The sequence below is a fragment of the Heloderma suspectum genome, chromosome 1 (assembly GCF_057233095.1).
Source record: "Heloderma suspectum isolate Gila_16-S chromosome 1, 16-S_ref, whole genome shotgun sequence".
NCBI classification, from domain to species: Eukaryota; Metazoa; Chordata; class Lepidosauria; order Squamata; family Helodermatidae; genus Heloderma; species Heloderma suspectum.
This window is the reverse complement of record NC_139458.1, coordinates 331,873,480-331,894,583: the sequence shown is the minus strand read 5'-3', so window position 1 is coordinate 331,894,583 and position 21,104 is coordinate 331,873,480. Positions and strand designations below refer to the sequence as shown.

The following is a 21,104-nucleotide window of genomic DNA, read 5'->3' as shown; positions in this document are numbered from 1 at the left end:
CTATATCCATCAGGACATATTTTAGCTCAGTACTAGTACAGTACACATCTACACAAGAAGATATAAGACAGTGTATAGGCCATCTTCAAACAAAAGGCACTCGCTTAACAAGAATGGACAAAGGTTACAAAGTGTTTTGTGATGCAAACTGAAGCCAACATGAATAAGAACAAAATTAATAGTCACTGGAGTGACAGCCTAAATGTTTAGAAATATGCTGGGGAAATATTGCCTCAGATCTGCTACTGAAAACTTTTGCCAAGCTCCTACATAGATCATGAATATGTAGAATATGTATTCAGAAGCAATATAAGAAATGTTGCTTATGAAGTACTTTAAAACTTTTGCCCAAAACGTTATGGACGGAAACACTGTGATGGTTGAACAGCTATGATCTATCACTATCAACCACAAGTCGCTAAATGGGAAGTCCATTTGCAAAATGTGACTGCTACATGCTGGGGACAAACAGGAAGTGGCCATCATGTCCATGCACTGCCTATGGGTTTCCAAAAGCATCTAGCCACATGCTGTTGGAAAGCAAATGCTGGACTACATGAAACTTTGACCTGATCTGGCAAGGCAAAGGAATCCAATACTTAAAAAAACACCCCTGAGCAGCTTAGTCTACTCAGTGGACTGTGAAATATGAACTCTGGATCTTGGACTGTAAATAATTACTAACCATCAGAAGCAGAAGTATTTTCATAGTCACCCTGCCATGCAAGTAGCCTGGAAGAAGAAACACAGCACAGCTAGGACAATGGCTCACGGCCAAAACAGTGCATAAAGGATCAGCTTGCTTTTCTGTAATGTTAGAATCCCTGCTTCCCACTCGTGATTTCATGAACCATTGCCTAGTTAAAGGTCGGGGAGTACATTTTATGTCCAGTAATTTAAGTAGCTCATACTATGTAGCAGATATATTGTTTTTTGTTTGTTTTTAAATCAGAAAACAGTCATAGAAATAAAAATATTTCTGTAGTAATGACTTTATATAACATAGCTTTTGGGAAATTCACAAGATAAGAGATTTATCACAAATGTATTCATTTATTTCTGTCCACCAAGATGTTCTGGCAATGGCTGTTTCATTGCTCACTGGGAAGTACCACAGTACAAGAATTATAGATATTATGTTAATGCCTTTGGCAGTTTTTAGAAGAGAAACTGGATCGTTTGTTTCTGCAGTCACAAACTGCTTCATGCAAAAGGATGCAATTCTCTGCTTGTTCAAAATCCTACCCTGAGGGGTAGCAAGACTTCTGAAACAGTTTGGTGTGAAGCAGTTTTAAATCCATTCAACTGACTCCTTTACTCTAATCCTAGGGCAATATCCAATGTGACATGAGCATTAATGTAAATTAAGTTGTGCTAGCAGAAAACACCTCTTGCAGGATTCTCCAGAAAACCCACCATGCCAACTAACACTATTGGTGCTGTGCTACAGGTCCCTTATGCTAGTGCAAAACGTATTTCAGCACAAGGACCAAATTCTATTTCAGAGCTCTCTGTGGCAGCATTCCAGTGATGGGTGGGGCCAAAGACAAAATGGGCAGGACTAAGAGAAGGGACATGGCCTTCTGGGAACTTAAGGATGGCTGCATTTGGCCCCTGGCCTGAGGTTCTGCACCCCTACACTAGTGCAAAATAATTTTTATTAGCACTTGTGTCACATTGGATATTGCCCCTAAAGTGTACTTTCAGGTAAGTTACATAGGACTTTAAAATAGGTCTCATATTCAAATATTTTTTTACATGGAAAGCCAATGTAACTCTGGAAAGGGGTGAGAATTGGATTTTATTAATCACAACCATTCAATTTCACACTTTTTTACTTTTTCCCAATTTTTGATCCAACAGCAATATACACTAAAGTGCATATTTCAAATAGCAAAACTGAGACAAAAACATTCTCTTGTAGTATTGGACTTCTGCATCATTCCAGAGGTTTCAAGGTTCACTATTTTCACTAGGTAAAATCACTGAGTTTAGTGGGACTTGCTCCTAGGCAAGTGTGTATAGGATAGCAGCCTAACAGATACTTAGTTTTGGCCTTTGCTAGAATGGGCTCAGACAAGAATCAGCTTAATAATTTCAGTGTAGATATTCCACTGAATTTGTGATGGGGTGGGGGTCTTCTGATTTCCATATGAAAAATATTTAATTGAAGTAGAAAGCAAATAGATAGTGAATAAATGGGCATGCCTGCTTTGACAGATTTTTCTCTTCAACTAATAGCTACCAACATACGATAATTGACTTACATAGATGCAATTTACTCAGGGCTGGTTCACACAGTACATCTCTTCTACACCGTAGCTGTCCTTGAATATTCAAGAATACGTTCTTGAACACAACATATCTGTTATTATGTGGGAAAAATGCTAATGCATGAACCAGTGGCCTGGAGATAAAAACAAGCTACATTTTCTGTTACTGTGGCACTGGAAAAGTTCCCTAGCAATTGCAAAAATTGCTGTCAGTCATATCTGATCAGTCAGTCCACTGACATTTTCCTACATACGCACAGATATTGTGCTTATCACACTGGTCAAGAGTGCTCATAGACAGAAGGAAAATACCTTTCAGCTAGCCCACAGTTTGAATTCTAATCATCTTGATTATTGAATATGATTTGTCCGTTTATATGCAGTCTAGCAGGATTCTGATTATGTGGGTGGAATGTCTGAAAATCTCAAATCCTATTTTTACAGAGAAATCTTCACATCTAGTACTTATACAAGATATTGGCCTAGATGTAACCCCCCCCCCCCACAAACATATTAACGTATCAAAGTGGGGAGAGCGCCCTTGTGGGCTCTCTCCCCACTTTCCATGGCAGCCCCTTGTAGCCATGAAAAGCTCCACCTGAGTTTGGGAAACCCTACAGAACAGTATTTAATACAGTGGGGACAGGCAAAGATTAGCTGAAGTGGAAGTCCACTGCTTCCTACTGTCCATGGGGCACTTTGGAACCAAGCCAAGCCACTGAATTTTAATTCTGTAATACAAACTGTTATAGAAGATGGCAGAAGAAAAATAAAGGCAGATTCTGAAATAACACAGAAGACCAGAAATATTTTTATTTATTTTGGGTTTTAACACAGAAAGTATACCATTTGATCTTTATTTTGCATAAATCAGTCTATCACTCTTCTTCAGAAATACTTCCATTGTCCTAATAATGTTGTATAATTAAATAAATTCTGTACATCTGAAAAGTACCATAGGTCCAAGTGTAGTTTTTACCAGGCCCTAATATGTTTTAAATAAATAAGCCTTGCCTTCTCGCATGGTCAGGGTTTCAAGTACAATTTCTTTAGAAACATTACAGAAACTAAAAGTGAGATTATGGAGACACCACTAAAAGTTGGCTATACATTAAATAATTTCATTAAGGATGGCACACAGAACAAAATACAAGTCCATTTCTTTCTCCTTGAAACTTCTGGAAATGACTGCAAGCACAGGTGAACATTCAAGGTTTTCAGTAAACATTAAATATCCTACATTTTGTGAAACTCCATAGTCCTGACCCAAAGATCCCACTGCCACATGAAAGGATGCACAAAAGGCTCTCATTGCCTTGGTTGGAAATAACATCTTTGGAAAAGCTGACCATCTGCTGGTGGGAAAGGGCATCTTGAATGTTCACTCGCACACACAGTGACCAGTGCTGTCAGATCTGATGACACAGAATGGCCATTTGCTAGCCTGTGCACGTGTGGTGGAAAATGCAGAACTTTGTCCCCTTATGCAGCACCTTTTGGACAATATGGGGCCACATCCAAAAGGGCAACACATACATGAAGCCTTCTTTCAGGCATGGAGTGGGATGTCTGGGCTGCAAGGAAAAGAGACTGTGGCCTACAAGTAGACTTTTAAATAAGAGATCACATGACATTTTCATAGAATGGCTTTAACAAATAAAAATTTGCGCAATCGTTCATGGGCATCTGTTCCGATGACAAATCCACAAAGGCTTAGAGCAGTTTTCTTTATTTTTACAGCAAGATGTCTAACGATCTCATCTTAGAAAAAGGGGTGGCAAGTATTGTTTCAGATACAGTTTACTCCTGCCCCCCGCTCCCCCAGGAGACACATTATCTTCTTTATAATTCATGGCATGCCTTGGCAAAGATTTTACCATAATTTGAGACAGCATTATTACGGTGATTACAGCCATCCATTATTACAGCAGCCAATGCATTAAAAGAAATACCCTGAATGGCTGTAGAGAAATCGCACTAGGAAATCCTAAATGATGAGTATTTGTATCCAAGAGCTATGATTTGTTGTAGCCATTAGATTTTTACAAGTCACTTAATTTACTGATGATTTCCAGCAGTGGTATACTAGTTCCTTAGAATCAAAGGAAGTCATCCTATTTACTGAAATAAAACCCAGTCATCTCTGAATTTCAGTAATTCTACATCAAAGTGACAACCTACTGTGATCTAATAATCTACTTGCAATGGAAATTTAATTATTTTTATTTGGCAAATGTTTGAATACACTGAAAAACAAGTATACGCCATCAAACATTCCTGGGACTGACAAATGCGGGTGTGTAGCAATTAGGGCCATAAAATATTATATGACCAGTCTTCTTTATTTTGTATTGTCAAATTAATAAAAGGAAATGAGAGTTCCATGGAAAAGGAGACCTTAGAACTGTTTAAATATTTTAATTGTTTCACTCTGATAAAGTACATTATATAAGTAAAAGATTTTTTTTGGGGGGGGGGGAATAGAGTTGATATTCCCTTACTGCAAGTGAGGTGTGGTCAGAGACATAGGGGCAAGTCTCATTTAAACTAGTGTAACTTAGTTGCAAAGCAACAGATAACCACCACAGGACAGGATACAAGTTGCATAAGGCAAATCAGAGCATGGCTTGTAACATTCAAGAAACTGTTCAGAAAACTTTAACACAATTTTATCCTAGTTTTAGCACATAGTTTGTCATCAGTCATTATAATGGTTGCTAAGTGAATGTGTTCACTGATATGCTGTTAAAGCTAACTGAAGGATATATGTTTCTGATCATTATTTAAGAAAAGTTTTACAAACAAAAAGGGTCAGCAAACCAGGATTCTAATGCACCTCTTCCTTTCTTGTTTGATGATAACTGTTAATACCCCATTATTGGAAATGGCAAGTTAATGGAAACTATTTCTTCGGATTACACCTAATTATCGAAATCTGCATACTTAAATTAAATGCACTAAAGCATGTGCATTTGATATATATGAATTTAATATAAGTCCTAAAATGGCATGCTTTGTGTTAGTGGAAGGCATGAATAGGTGCACATTTTGGTGAGAAACTGCTCCATCTATAACTTTACATTATCCGTGTATATAAAACACACACATGTACCTATTCTTCCCTTTCATTTATCCTAATATATAAATCCTTTCAAGACTTGAGGTAAGAGTCCAAGTTACCATATCTTCAAATGTTCCACAACTAAAAAAAAAAAAGGGGGGGGGAAACATATGCACCTTTATCAAGTAAGGATGGTCCATGAACAAGACTGCCTTCAAGGGATGTGGTCCCATATGCACAAACAAGCGCTACATGAATGAGAAAGCCAGCATCAATAAGGAATATCATGTGGCACTCCTGTATCCTGCACACACACCACTGAAACCATTGGCCACAGCTGCTCTGATGATTCAAGTGTCCTCCCTGGAGGATGTGTGTGTTTGGGTGTATGTGCACATGTATATGGAATCAGTCCTCCCCCAATAGGTGACTGTTTCTCTTGGCCCAGCTGACATAGCAGAGAGATCCCTGCATACACCTTGCTGCTATACGTGAAGATCCTTGTAACAGGTACAGGAATTATGAACTGTAAGGAATTTATTTGAAATGCATAGTGAGAGAACAAATAAATGTGGAAATGTTAGGGGAAAAGATCAAGTCTACTCTTAAATCAAACAGAGGCCTTGACATTGTTTTAATGCATCCTGAACTACAGACACCAAATCTCATGATATAACTCTGACATTTGAATATTTTTTTCTAAATATTAGAAAAGTTTCTTCACAACAGTATTTGACAATATAATGACAGACTAAAATCCCTGAGTAAAGCAAAGACAATACACAAGTTTGGCCTGAGAAAACACAATTACTTGGGGCTAGGTAAAACTATACAATCTTTAAAAAGGTTTGTTTAAGGCAGCAGTCAACTCTGAGACATAACAAAATAAACAGATTAAACAACCTAACACATCTGGCTGGATCCAGACTTTGTCATGCTTAGATAAGAATAACTGAAATCAATGGGACTTAAAATTTGTCATGACTAACCTGCCTCATTGATTTAATGGGTCTACTTTAAGCATGACTAGGTCTGGATCCAACCCATAGTTTGTATGAATTTAACAAAAATAACTTCACTGAAATTATGTTTAAATGTGAATTAATCACTTTCTTAAGCTGAGTTCTGGAATCCACCAACATTTTGGTGAAAAGATGGTAAGTTTGGGTATTATTAGGACTTTAAATAGCAAACTGACCTACCTATGCTAGCACATGAAAACAATATATATAAGGCAGACATATTGCCAGAAAAATAACATCCTCTACTAAATTCAGCTAAGGCTTTGAGGTCCAATAATTAACGTATATGATGCACTGAGATTCATTCTATATTGATCAATACACTGCTTCAGTAACAAAGTGCTGTAAAATTTTAAGTACAGTGTACCAAATAACCCTGTGTTGCTTTCCTGTGCAATTTATGGAGCCTATTAATTTCAAAACAGACTGAAGAACACAGGACTTGAAAAATACTCCACCACTCTTTTCAGCAACATCTTGTTTTTTAAAAAATCTCCAGCACTTAAGTGAAAAGAAGTGTGTCCACTGGGTTGGATCTTTAGAGCTCTGCTCATGGGATCTTCTCATAGAAAGAATGCTCCTGGTGCCCACTAACGAAAAGGAGGAAAGTGATTTTTGCCGATTCCCCATTCCCCACCACAAATCCCTGAAAATCTGCTGTAGACAATTGGGAGACCCTCCAAATTAGCATGAGAAATGGCTCCAAGGGCTGCTGTGTGCAGGGAATTGACAAAAGTTATCTCTCACCTAGCGACCTTTCCATTCACTAAAGGTCTCCTTCCATGCGTGGAAGGGCACCTCAGAGTCCAACTCATTTTTCTGATAATTTCATAGCATGATCTTTCTTATCTCCAATTTTCTCTTTTAAGTAATGTAACAGGACAGCAGAATTTTCTTTTAAAAAAGTCTTCATGGTTCTCCTTATTCTTAAGTTTAAATCAATTAGCTGCATGTCTCTCACATGTTAATTTCAACAAAAGGTATCAGTAAAAAACAGCCCCCCCTCCACAAAATATAATTAAGACCTCCAGATAACCTTTCCTGCACTCAAAAACATGTCACTGGGTTTTACTGGATTGAATCATTGTTTTAAAAGCATAGCATTTCAGAGGTGACATTTAAATTCAACTGCTACTATGTAATATGTATATATAGATGGGCCAATTCAGATAATCAGTAATGTTCTTTACATAGCAGGGAGAAGGCCCAGGCCTCAGAAACATGCACGAACACCACACAAATGAAGTCATACGTGATCTGGATGAACACATACACACAAAAGTATGTGCAATTTTATTCCAACAGCCATAATCCTTTCAACCCTTTGGAGAAGAATTATGGATATCAGGCACATCAGGACTCTCACGAACATAAATCACATGAAGGTCCAAAGGTCCAGATCTCCTCCTCACCAAGTGAAGGCCATTACCACTGGCCCATATCTTCACTGGTCTTACATTACAGCAGCCAGTCCTGAACCATGGACCTTCCTATGTAAAACCTGGAAATGTCTACTCACTTTAGGCATGTACTGATGCAGTTTTGTGGAAACAGTACATTTCTGGATTGCCTCACAGCAAATAGCTATTTTCCCAAATGGACAGTGCTGAACACTCTGAAATACAAAGAGATATATGGTTTTCTGTATTTGTACTGTTTTTGGCCGCATCCTTAGCTGCTAAGACATATCCAGATATGATCATGCTACTGGCCCAAACTGTATATATACATCACAATGTTTGTATGTCAGACTCCAGAGATAACTATAAAAGGCAAGTGTTTACCTCTTTCCCTAACTTATTTCAAAGTATGTGAAAGTTAAATGGAGTGAAAATTATTAGTCTCACTAAACAGCTTGCACAATTCAAAAACATGGTAATGGATCTCCTAAAGATCCATGTTAATATCTCAATCACTTCAAAACTAATTGAAATTTATACTGTTCTAATCATTTCCCACTGTATTCCCTTTAAGGTACTGGGAATTTGACAACAGTAGCTACTAACACACACTTCATTCAATATTCATGGGCTAAGTTACATAATAACAAACCATCGCATTCAGGACCTGACAGTGTGCCAATCATGTTAGACAGAATACTATTAACCAACTGTATGCATAGAACCAGTCTCTAGCACAAAACAAGCTGTCTTCACTCATACTGCATCTAGGTATTTACCCTGTAAGGCCTAGAATTATGTCAGTAACTGGGGAAAAAAAGTGTTGCCAAATTAAAAGTTCCTTTCATTGGCTCAACAGTAGATGTGCATTTTGTCTGAGGCATCAGAGCAGAGAAGCGTTCTGGCCTGTTGTTTGTAGTGTACTGTGCAGAAGGAATGTGGTAGATTCCCCCCAATTCTCTGTCAGGGCAGGGCTGTGGCTTTAGGATAGTTAACCAGCACAATATTGCTGTGTTTCACATATTTTGCATAAGCTTTGCAGGACCAGCTCCATTCAGATATACAACTGTTCACTCGTACCAGGGCATTTCTGTTCGTGGCCTTTTTCTCTTCTTTTTACAAAGGCAATAGATAGGAAACACAAATAAACCTGCCAAAAACAAGGGAAAATACAGTGAATTAAAATATATATACTCAACTCTGCACAGTTCTTTTGTGAATAGAAATAAATGCACACTGGTTCCTATGAGCCAGCTGAAACCCAAAAGAATTCTGTAATGGAACAAGCAGTGACACTTCTCCTATTGCCAACTATAATGTTAGTGCTAATATTTCTTTCAGAATATCCACTCAACTTGGACATTAGAAGTAGTAACACTGCATCAAAAGCACAGACAAATATTCTGAAGTAGTTTAGTTTTTAGATTAATATCATGGAAGGAGCAATCCTATGGCCACTAGACAGCGGCTATACAGCCATAGGATATCTGGTTTTCCAGGAACTGACCTTGGAGCCCACACTCCGAGGTCAGTTCCCAGAGAACTGACCTCCCCCCACTTCTGTAGTGCCTTGGAGGCAGCACGGAACAGCTCCGTCCTCCACGCTCGCAAGAGGAGTGCGGAGTGGCTGAAAAGGGGCATTCCGGGGAGGGCAGAAATGCCTTTATGACACATCCTATGTGTCATACGGCAGCCTCCTCTCCCACTCAGTCCTCCCACAGCTAGACAGCTGAAAATGCAGGTCAAGAGAAGCACAGAGGGAACGATCCCCTCCGTGCGTCTCCTGCCCTGCACTGGATAGGCAGTTGCCTCCGAGTTTGGAGGCAGCCGCCTATCTGAATAGGATTGCGCCCTTATAAGAGCAATTTCAATAAAATTTGTCATTCAGAAAAAAGATAAGAAAATCATGCAGTTCTAAAAGGAAGAACATTTTTAAAATAGTGTTTGTGTGAAGGAAAATATGTGCCTTGGATGTTGAATGTTCAAAGGTGTCTAGATGGTCCTGAAACTCTCACAGTATTAGTCCCTTTAAGACCCAACTCAAAGGGATTATCTGCAAATCACAATACTCAGAATGCAAATGAAAACCATGAATATTTTTTAATCTTATATATGTTAGGCCTCTGATAGCATGGATCTGTTTTAGGTAACACCAATCCACCAACACCAACCTGGAAGGAAACCATATTGGGCATTTCTTTAGGAAAAACCCTCTGATTGTAGCTTTCTTTAAATTAAACTCCATACTAAAAATACTGTATCATTCAGTATATAATTGGAACACAAATTTTGTTCTTACCTATAATAACAGCAATGGCTCCAATGACCAGTCCCAAAACCAGTATCAGTGGTGTAATAAGCAACTTCCCACCTAAAAAGGAAAGAATGCTACATGAGATTTCAGATGATGTTACTCTACTCTCCTTAATGGGTGGGCAGGAAACATAGACAGCCTTAGACAGTGACTGGGTTCAGATGACATGTCGTGGTTCAGCGTTGCATATCCAACCCACGTTTGGGGGTTGCCATGTTGTGCAAATCCAGCGAGTGTGGGTTATACAAGGTTAAAACAGCCCATAGGTTATGCGAGGGTTGTTTAACCCTTGTATAACCCATGCTCACCAGGTTCGCGCCACACAACCTGACCAAGCGTTTTATATTCAAAATGGTGGCCACACACAACTTTACACACCGCAGCCCACTGCAAGTTAAATAACCCATGGTGGGCTGTCCTGTCATGTTGTGCAAACAACCCCACTATGTTGTTCACTTACATGGAAAATTACATATGCTAAATTTTTTGCTTTCTATAAATTTAAGTGTCCGCCACAAATAAGCTGAACACAGAGGGTTTTTTTTTGTTTTTGTTTTTTAACTATGTGTAACTTGCAGTACATGCAGGGCAGAGAGATTTTGGTCATGGTTAAACCTCAATTTGTGCTACAGTCCCAACAGAAACTGCTCCCCACCTAGGATTAAATAATAAAAAACCCTGATGTGGCTATAAACCAGACGAGTAACATAATGTATAATCTGGTCCTTATGAGACCTTGTAGTTATTTGAACATGGAATCACATAGCTGAGATTTTCACCTTTTCCTGAAGGAGACGAGAGGAGACTGCTAAAGGGATCTAAAATGCATGAGCTCAAAGCCCATCTCACTTTCTTCAGGGGTGGGATAGAGGAAGTATTGTGTAAACTCAGGGTATTTGTCCATTCTAGAGCAGATTTACTAGTTCTCAGAGATGAGTTGTGGTTACAGTTATTTCAAGTATCAGCCAAAAATTACGTATTGATTCCAAGTTTACACCAATCTTGCAGATCCAATAACTTTTAAAATGGCAACTGTTATTCACCATCACTTTTGAAAAATGCATAAAAATGATGAAAACCACTTCTGAGGTATGTAAATAAATAGGACACACACACACAGAACACCTTTTGTCCTGAATGTCAGATTTCTATTTAAGGTTTTCAATACTAAAATAAACTTGTTAGTTTTCTTTCTTTAATGGAATCTTATGTTTTCTCCCACCTTCTGTCAATGCTTTTCACAATACAGATGGATAGCTGCATTCTAATTAAAACATGATGACGTTGCAAACAGACTTTCTTGTGGTGATAATTTCTTTATAGTCACAAAATCTATTTAACCACACACTATTGTAGTTTCGGGGCCGCGGTGGCTTAGTGGTTAAGACGCTGAACTGCAGACTGGAAGGTCGGCAGGTCAGCAGTTCGAGACCCGAGTGCCGCCTGACGGAGTGAGCTCCCGTCTTCAGTCCCAGCTCCTGCCAACCTAGCAGTTCGAAAGCAAGAAATTGCAAGTAGATAAATAGGTACCGCCTCAGCGGGAAAGGTAACAGCGTTCCGTGCACCTTGGTGTTCAGTCATGCCGGCCACATGACCACGGAAGCGTCTTCGGACAGCGCTGGCTCTTCGGCTTAGAAACGGGGATGAGCACCGCACCCTAGAGTCGGACACGACTGGTTGGGGACACCTTTACCTTTTTTTTTATTGTAGTTTCACAGAAATTATCCTGATGCTAGTTTATTTTTTGTACACATCTGTTGTTTTCTGCCATCTTTAAAGCACTCCAGTGTCATTATTTGTGGGAAATACATAGAATAAGACAGAGAAGGTCCAGAAGAGAGATACAACGCCAGCACTTGTGTGTGTGTATACACATGCATGTTAGAGGGACTTCAACTCCTCTTTGTTTTTTAAATCAGACCCTGCTTCTGTCTACTTGGTTAAATGCAAGTTGCCCCAAACAATGGACCTGTTGGCAGCAGTTCCAGTTTGCCCTTTAGTAATGGATTTATTACCAGAGCTATGAGCAAATGGCTTCTCAAAATTCTCCATGCTACTTGGGGGCACAGAAATTGGATGAACAATTTCACTGAATTTCTCCAGGGGAGTAGAAATTCTCCAACAGTTTTCCACAGATAGGGCTTAACATTGGCTCACCAATGAGTTGTAGCACAACTTCTTTCTTTTCTCCTAAGGGTTTTTGGTTCTTTGTGCTGTCACTGCAAGTTGCAACAGCGTTAAGTGTTGGCAGCCTAGCCCCAATTCTGTATCCTCCACAATGCAGGTTGAGGGGGGCAGTTTTGTGTCAAGCTCCAGGGAACAGGGGGAATTAGCGCTGTGCTGATATCTGTTCTCCAATTTTCTGAAAGTTTTCTTCCCCACATGAGGCTTCCATTTTTTCTACCTCATTCTCAGGGTATCTTATAATTTTTTTTTAATTTATTCTGGTGATGATTTTAAGCATACCTATTCACTGTGAGGTGGCCAAGGGTGCTGTGTGTGTTTTATCTTTCTATTACACATCTCTCTATTGCTCTGTAACCTCGTAGGCCTATGCTTCCTGAACTGAAAAAGCCCTATGGGAGGAATTACTTCATGATGTTTCCCCCTAAACTTTAACTGAAGTGCAGGAAGCCAAGGAGACTACAAGCTGTCAGAGATATGACTATACAATGAAAGACAAGACACTCACACACACTCCTCAGTAATCTTATAAATAAGGTAAACACAAGAACCCAGAACCCAACTAATTAGAATTTCTCTGAAATTTTCTTCTCCTTTTAATTTCTTTTCAAAAGCAATTTCTATCAAATTGAATGAGAATGGTTGAAAAACTGCAGGAGAAATAATTTGTTGTTGTTATTACATTTAATTGATCTCTCAGACTCCAATATGCAATAGGCAGTTTGCTCACCACATTTATCAGAGATATTTAATTAGCAAAGGAGGCTTAAAAGTCTTTGAGAAAACCCCACTAAAATTCCACTGTGGAATTTGTTTTCAGTGTCAAGATGGTAGTTCTTACATTTCCCACGAAATACAAGAATATCAAATTATAGCCCCCCAATTTGAACTGTAATTCCAGTTCAAATTGCAAGTACAGTTTTGTGTTTATTTCATATAGTATCTTCTATTTAAACCATATTTGAAATATCAGCATCAAAGTACTTAAGTTTTCAGTAGTCCCAGCTCTGGCTACATAGCTGTGTGCATATTCTAACCAGCCAGTGGGCAAAAGGAAGAGAAAATGGACAAGTTCAATCACATATGTTCTACTGATTACAACGGGATTCTTGCACATGTATCTTATATGCCAGCTTCTAGTTATGTTAAATCTCTTAGCAGTGAAAGCAACAGTTAAAATCTGTTGTATACCAAAGGGGAAAATACAAATAATGAAAAGTGTAGTTCATGGCTTGTTTTTCTTCTGTATGCAGCACATAATTAGTAATGCAGCATGTAATCTATTATTTAATTCACTTAATTGGATTCAGATGCTGCTATTAACAACTTAATACATTTAAGAGAGCTGCATGTTGCTGGTTTCTAAGCAATCAGTGAGATTTGTAATCCCTGCCAAAACATGCCCAAGTTTGGAAGAATCTCCTGATCTCCAAAAGCAGCTGAGAGGAAGCTAGTTAGATTGAGAGTTTTACCCTGCTCTTTGTCTGATAGCTTTCAAAAGCACTGTTTTCCTGGGTTGTGTTTCCTTGTTTTTAGATAGTGACCATGGTTTTCAGGAATAAACAATAGAAGAAGGACCACATAGTTAAAATGCAGTTTTTCTTTTGATAATCTGCCAATAAACCTCTCCATTCTACAATTTACAAACAGGAGCAGTATTATATTTAAGAATTTCAGCTTCCATTGATAATTTAGTTAACACTGCAGTAATCATGTAACGGAACGGTCAGTACATCCATTATATCTTTTATTGAGTTAACAGTTTCAAGAGCTGCTGTATCAGTCCACTAAAAAGCAAATGTAATTATAATTGTTGCAGCAGGACTAGTATTGTTATTTTCTAGAATAATCCAAACTCCACATACCATGCCTGTTTCCTGTCAGGCTTTGTATCACCAGCAGCACAGTTCAGTTACTTAGTACCTTCAACAACCTTTTCTTTTCTTGCCTATTGTCTTTATATTTTGTATGTAACAGCATGTATGGGAAATATTAGGCACTATACAAAAGACATTGCCCTGCCCACATGCATACAACTTAATAAAATTGTCTTGGGATTGCCCTCTTAGTCCTTTCTTTATGATTACTGTGTTCTGAACCACACACAGGAAACCATCATTTAAATTTACTTGACTGATTACTCCCTGTATTCCATGGTAAATTGCTTCCTCTGATAGAAATGTGCCTGACAAGTGAGTGCAAAGCCCTTCATACTTCAGGGAGACACAGAACAGCAAGCTTGATTTGAACTTGTTCCTCTGTATCTGAGAAATGTTCCTTCGTTATCTAAGAAATGAGTCCATTCTAAGGCATCAGTGGGCAACGTATGGCCCTCCAGATACCATCAGCCATAGCCAGCACAACCAATGGTGAGGGATGATGGGACTTACAGGCCAAAACATATGGAAGGCCACAAGTTGCCCACCCCTGTTCCAAGGGATACTTTCTTCTTTGGAAGGATGCCCCTGCGCTCTGAAACCCTAATTCTCTGTTACAGCAGAAGAGATTTCAGGATGGCACCATCTATCACATCCCTGAAGTTTTTGTCTACATACCTCTCTCCTTTCTCTAGGTCAGCAACCTTAGCCAGGAGAACAAACTTGTTCTTAGAGCTAGGAAGGAGCTTATTGAACCGAACACACACTCATAACATCTGCCCAGCAGGCAGACAGCCATCCTTTTAACACTGCACAAAATACTAGCTTTCAAGCTGTATCATTAATTAGTATTTTAAGGGGTTTTTTTGGTTAAGCTTTATTTAACACACACGTGAGCTTCGTTTTTAAAAAGGGGATGGACAACACACCAGCCTGTGGGTTGCATGTAGCCCCTGCTGTTACCCCCACGCTTCCAAATTCAACAGCAGTGGCGGGACGCCCTCCCTCCCTGGTAGTTTTGCCGCTATGCAGCACTAATAAGGTCAAATGTAACTTGTTCTTAAGGGGGTAAAAACAGCCCTTGGACTCTCCCCAAGTTTCCCACCCATTTTTAAAATTAGTGTGTGTGTGTGAGGGGGGGAGTTTTAGTTCCCTTGCTGCCTCAAGCTGTTGCCAAACTTGTATAGGTGCTTATATCACTCGCCTTCTTTGTCCATGCTTTGTCACTGGAATTCCTTTGCAGATCTGTGGATCCCCTCCCAAACTACTCCTAAATACATACCTGTGGCTGGCTTCCCAGAATACCTGTTGTAGCTAATTAGACTGAAGGTCTAGCTTCAAAGTGTGTGTGTGTGTGTGTGTGTGTGTGTGTGTGGCTGGCTTACAGTCCCAAGTTTAACTCAGTCCAGCCAGACAACTCAGCCACTGTGAACTGCACAACACTACACTACTGGTAGTCTGTAAAACATGGAAAGCAATCTTGCAAATAAGTCAACAAAAGTTAATATCCCACATGAAAATGTACTAGTCTGCATACAAATACAGTGTGTAGTCAGTTGTGGCATATCAGTAGCACGACAGTTAGGTACCAATGCTGGTCTGCAGCGGTGGGCTGTATTTCTTAACAGGTCTTCCCTAATGGATCCATACTGAAGAACTCTTCACACATGTTTTTTAAGTGTATACCTAACATGTAATAAGTGCATACCTAAATGTTTAAGGTGTGAATATGACAGAAGGGCTTGCAAACTTGCAAACAAAGATATATTTGTCAGAGAGATGGGGTTGACTGTGGCTCCGGTTCAGTGTACACTTAGCAGCACACCTGGCTTGGTATCATGGCTTCATTAAAAATAAAACAGACTTTCCCCAGAAAGAACATGCCAATATCCAACCTGGAATTAAAACCATATAGAACACCACAGAATCTTCTAATCTTTGAATTTTAGCGACTATAAACATTCCCTGTCCCTTCCAGGATACACAGGGAATTTTTTCCCTCTTGAACAATCTCAAAGAGAGCCAGTGTGGTGTAGTGGCTAGAGTGTTGAACTGGGAGCCAGGAGATCCGGGTTCTAGTCCCCACTCGGCCATGGAAGCTCACTGGGTGACTTTGGGCCAGTCACAGACTCTCAGCCCAACCTACCTCACAGGGTTGTTGTTGTGAGGATAAAATAGAGAGGAGGAAGATAATGTTAGCTGCCTTGGATTCCTTGAAAGAGGAAAAAAGGCAGGATATAAATGCAATCAATCAATCAATCAATCAATCAATCAAGGACCAGTCATTTCACTCTCTGGTCCCCAAAACCATGTACACTACAAACTAACTCCAATTTGCAAGAACTGCTCAGAGGAAAGTTTTGCAGTTGAAACAAGACCTCTCAAGGCAACTATCCCAATACCTTGCTCAGCTCCTAAAGCTGTATTCAGTATGAACTAACACAGTGCATCTGACAGGATTTAAGTTGTGTCACAGCTCAGCCTGTTTATGGTACTAGAACTATGTGAATTAGTAAATAAAAGCATTTTTGAGCATGTGCAGAGTAAATAATGACAGGCCTATCACCACATGCAGGATTAAGTTAAAGACCAGCATTGCCAGGGCATATGAGATGATTTTCATGCAGGTTTGAGACCTAGCACGTTTTTTATTTTTAGGAATTAAGCACTGGTCCCTGAGCATATGCAGAATGCCTTTCGCATATTAAACAGTAACCAGTCTACTGACATCTCAGATTGGGATGATCTGCTTGTTTTAATAATCATTTTAGAGACTTTGTAACTTATCTCAGACTTTTACAGAGCAATTGTCAACCGGTCTACCAAAAAGTAACTTCCATTGGTTTCAATGGAACTTGCTTCCAAGTATGCATAGGAATGCAGCCTTAAATTAAAAAAAAAGTATAGGAGGAAAAATACTGCCACTGTTATGGGATTTCATTATTATGAGGAAAGACAAAAATAGGGGTGGAATAGTTTCAGTTCCTTCCATCCATGAGTTATCACCAGTTTTCAGGGATCACCACTGATTAGACAAACAATGACATACAGACTTGTTCTGAGAAGTAAAATAAAGGAAGAGAGTCACACAGATCACAGAGAACTTCAGTTATTGGGTAATTTAAAAGTACAGTACATAAATAAATAAAAATAAAGATCAAAGGCTTGCAATGCAGCTTGCTTGTTATTCCCTTTAGATTAGACACAATTTACATTTGAAAAACAAACCCATAGGCTTTCCCCCCCTCCCACTAGCTGAAATATGTAAGGTTCATTAGGATCTACACTGAGCATGCTCAGTTCAGTGGTTCCAATTTTTCAATTTTTAAAGAGTTGCACTTGCACTGGAAACCAAGCCCAAAACAAACATGACAGCAGCCATGGGCAAAACACTTCCCCTGTGTAAGTAACCCATGTGCTGGCCTGTGCCTATCATCTATAAATACACCTATTACATTGAGTCAACACATCTCCGTGAAGAGTTAGCATGTCAACAACACAGCTACCACAGCATCAAGCACTATCTTGCTATCTCTTTATGCAAATGAACCAATTCAGCATAGTAACTGGCCCCAACACACATGGCCAACACAGGTATTTTGGCCACCAGTTGTAAGTTGGGAGGTTCTGGGGCAATTTCTATTTGCCTCAAGGAAATTCCTCCTAGCAATATCTAACTGCACATCTGATATAAAGTACAAATCATCTTTGTACAATTGATTGTGTGTGCTCTAGGTGCAGAAAATTATGTTGTTTTTCAACAAATACAGTTTAGTAACAGATTCCAATTATTACAAATTTCACATGTTGTCAAAAGTGAGACACTAGCAATTAAACAGCAATTTCTATTTTGAGGAAGAATCTTTACTAAATCAATTCCTCCTCCAAATATTAAACTACATGCCAGACTGCTTATTGGCAATGTGCTTATTCTAAAAGGATTTCTAATGTATTTATCAATTTATTTATCACTTCATAAAGCATATTGCTCTGATGGTATTGTTATCCACTCACCACAGACAGAGCCTCTCACTAATCTCCTTAAATGTGGTCTCTCAGGGAGGTAGCGGTATTTGCATCCAAATATACTGAGGTTTGACGTATGATCTCCAAAGAAACGGAGTTGGCGGTATCTTTCTCCACAGCGGTAACAGAAATTAGTGTTACACTGCGAGCAAGTCATGTGGTCACACCCTTCTGTTCTCTGGATATGGATCTTCACAAGCAAAATAGAAAGGAGAAGGTGGGAACAAAGAAAAAAAAGTTAATTTTTTAAAAAAGTTAGTTCTACCCAACAATTAGTCAGTTCAATACTTATGAGGAATCATCCAACATGGATCTCCTGAGGAAAGTTACTGTCTTATTGGTAAGGGACAGATGCTCTTCAAATTACAAAATGGCCTGACTTTCAGAAACACTGGCCATGTAAGAAGCTGGTCATCTGCTCTGTAATACAGAAATAAATGCAACAACTTTTAGGGCTGGTCATCCAGTGTAGCAAATATTCAGAACTCTCGCTGGTAGAAAACAGGTTTTGCCAGGAGAAAGGGCTAGATTCAATCCCCAAGCATCTCCAATTAAAAAGGAACCCAGGTAGCAGGTGATGAGAAGGGGGAAGGGGGAAAAACCTGACTTGGAGAGCTGCTGCCAGTCAAAGTAGACATAACTGGTTTACATGGACCAGTAGTCTGTCTTGGTAGACAGGTCCCTGCCCTAAGTATTTGCAACCTAAATTTCAACAGGAGACAGAGAGAAGGGACAGGAGAAAAGACAAAAGACAAGGATAACAGGAGATGGTAATGTGCTTGTTTTCACTTAGTTTCTGTAGGGTTTAGGTATTATAAGTTAAGCTATTAGGGAGGTTCCACATTGCCAGGACTTTGCACTGAGGCTGTGTGAATTTACAAATTCTCTATTTTACTTGCACAAAACTAACACTGCAATCCTGTGCATTTTTACCAAGAAGTAAATCCCATCAAGTTCAATGAGACTCAACAGTTGTAAAGTGTGTATTAAAGATGTGCCTTCTCTCTACCTGCAGGCATTTCTCTGCTCTCAAATGTATGTGTCACTCGGGCACTGGCAGCACTGTCACAATGGCCAGCAGAGGGTGCTGTAAGGTTCAGTGAATTTACATGCCAGTTTTCCTTTCCACATATACATAACCACATCAGTCAGCTTTTTAAGCCTCAGGTGTCAGCACAAAACCTGGCTCTCCTGTACAGTGGCCACATGCAAAAGAATTGTGTAGAAGAGAGAATTTCAGCAGGTGTAGCTCATCATGCTATTATACACCTGCAGGAGCCCTGTCCTCTTTGCATCTGGCCACTCCACATCTCCGGCATCATACCTCCTGTGTACTATGAACCAAAGATGTCACAATGTGCATATGATAGGCTACAGAAAAACTGGGGTTGCAAATATAAAATACTAAAACTGGATTTGTTTTAAATGTATATTCCACCTTTCCATAAATTCAAGGCAGTATATAGCAACTAAAGGACATGTTACATCTTAGTGGTGGTTGTTTTTAAGGTCTTTAACCTTTTTGTTATTCAGCAAATTCAATGTATATTTCCCACTATGTATACAGCAACTGATATAGAATCTTGAAAAGATTCAAGTTTTATTTTTTACTTTTTAAAAACAGATCAAGATTCTAGGACTTTCAGGTATGAAGAACACATGTCCCTCATGAGTATAACACACTGCTGCTCCACTTGTGATGACTGCAATGCTGAAAGTCAATGTAGCAACTCTTCATCTTTGCAGGGTTTACCTCCCTTTCCCATCTTGCTCTTGTATGAGGGAAACAGCAAGCCACGGCACTGAGGGGGGTTTCCCTTGAACTTTCCTCTTTCTTATACAGCTCAATATACTTTCTCATGGGGATAAAGACCCATCTGAAAAATGCATACTGGGCTGTTCTGATAATCGAAACACAATGAATTTTAGGTATCATTGAGAGATAACTGAATTTAGTTTCAAAGTGCATAAATCGAATCCTGAATAATGCTACAAATAGCTCCCCTTAGTTTTACGTAACTCATTTTCCTTTTAGAAAATGGCTGTATTTTTACAGTTATGACCTGAGTGAATTTTCTAACTCTGTCTGTTAGCTTGGACTTCTTTGCTGACATGCAGATCTTGGCTAACACTAGTGACAGGATGACTGGAAATTCACAACACACACTTTATCTGACAGGTGTCAAAAGATATGAAAGGGCATTTCTTCCTCCCTCTCTCTCTCTCTCCATAATTTTCTGAAAGATTCATTACAGATGTAAAAGAACAGGAGGAAATTATCATTGGTACTTTCTATCCTAAGAGACAGACAAGCAAAATTGTGCAGAAAGGTACATGGCACACGGCATTTCTTACTCTGTTGATCTCAGTCCAATTAGAAAATCATTATGTTAGAGCAAAGCCTCAGGAGAACTGCCTCAGGTTTGGGAAAGAACAACTCTTAAGTGTTTACATAAATTTCCAGTTGCTCAATAAGCCTAAAAGCGGGGACTGTTTCTTTTTTCCTTACTGAGGAGGAGCTAGACATAGCACAGAATTGGAAAACATAATGACCAAAGGAAAAGTGGTCATCTTTAAAATCTTCTTTTAAAAATGAAAAGCCAGGGGCAGGAAGGGAGCAACTGTCAGTTCATAGACCAAAGCTAACACTTTAAGTAGAATCAACTGTAGCTCCTCCAGCTCCAGTTGCCAACTCATATAGAAAAGCTCTATATCAGGGATGAGCAATTTTGTCCTTTTCAACCCTCCATAGCTGTTGGCTCCCGAAATTCAGTGGCAAACCACTGGTTTTTACTACTGCAAATTTTGGGGGCATGGCAAGGGCTGCACTGGAGGACAGCAGAGGGCTCATGTTGCCCATCCTTGGTCTATTTGGAGGAAGAAGTCTTTGGAGACATCTGGGGGAAAGTAGGTGGCCAGCACTTATTTCACCTCCTCAGACTGGTGC

The 21,104-nt window shown here is 39.3% G+C and overlaps 1 protein-coding gene across 3 annotated transcripts in view; it reads right to left on the bottom strand.

The window, feature by feature from the left end:
- Nucleotides 1–3,115: 3,115 nt before the first annotated feature.
- The window catches only part of RNF217 (ring finger protein 217), a 56,855-nt gene continuing 38,866 nt past the window's right edge, over nt 3,116–21,104 (bottom strand). Inside the window, exons 4-8 of one of the 3 annotated variants that reach the window (XR_014786673.1) lie at nt 18,146–18,347; nt 10,056–10,127; nt 8,837–8,906; nt 6,378–7,971; nt 5,952–6,261 (exon numbers count right to left, since the gene is read on the bottom strand). Coding sequence is in view for 2 of the 3 variants with exons in the window: in XM_084827447.1 (XP_084683573.1) it covers nt 8,827–8,906; nt 10,056–10,127; nt 18,146–18,347 (354 nt within the window). In the remaining variant the exon portion in view is untranslated. Of the gene's footprint in view, nt 7,972–8,004; nt 8,907–10,055; nt 10,128–18,145; nt 18,348–21,104 lie in introns of those variants that run through there. The other 2 variants (XM_084827449.1, XM_084827447.1) reach the window with 2 other exon arrangements.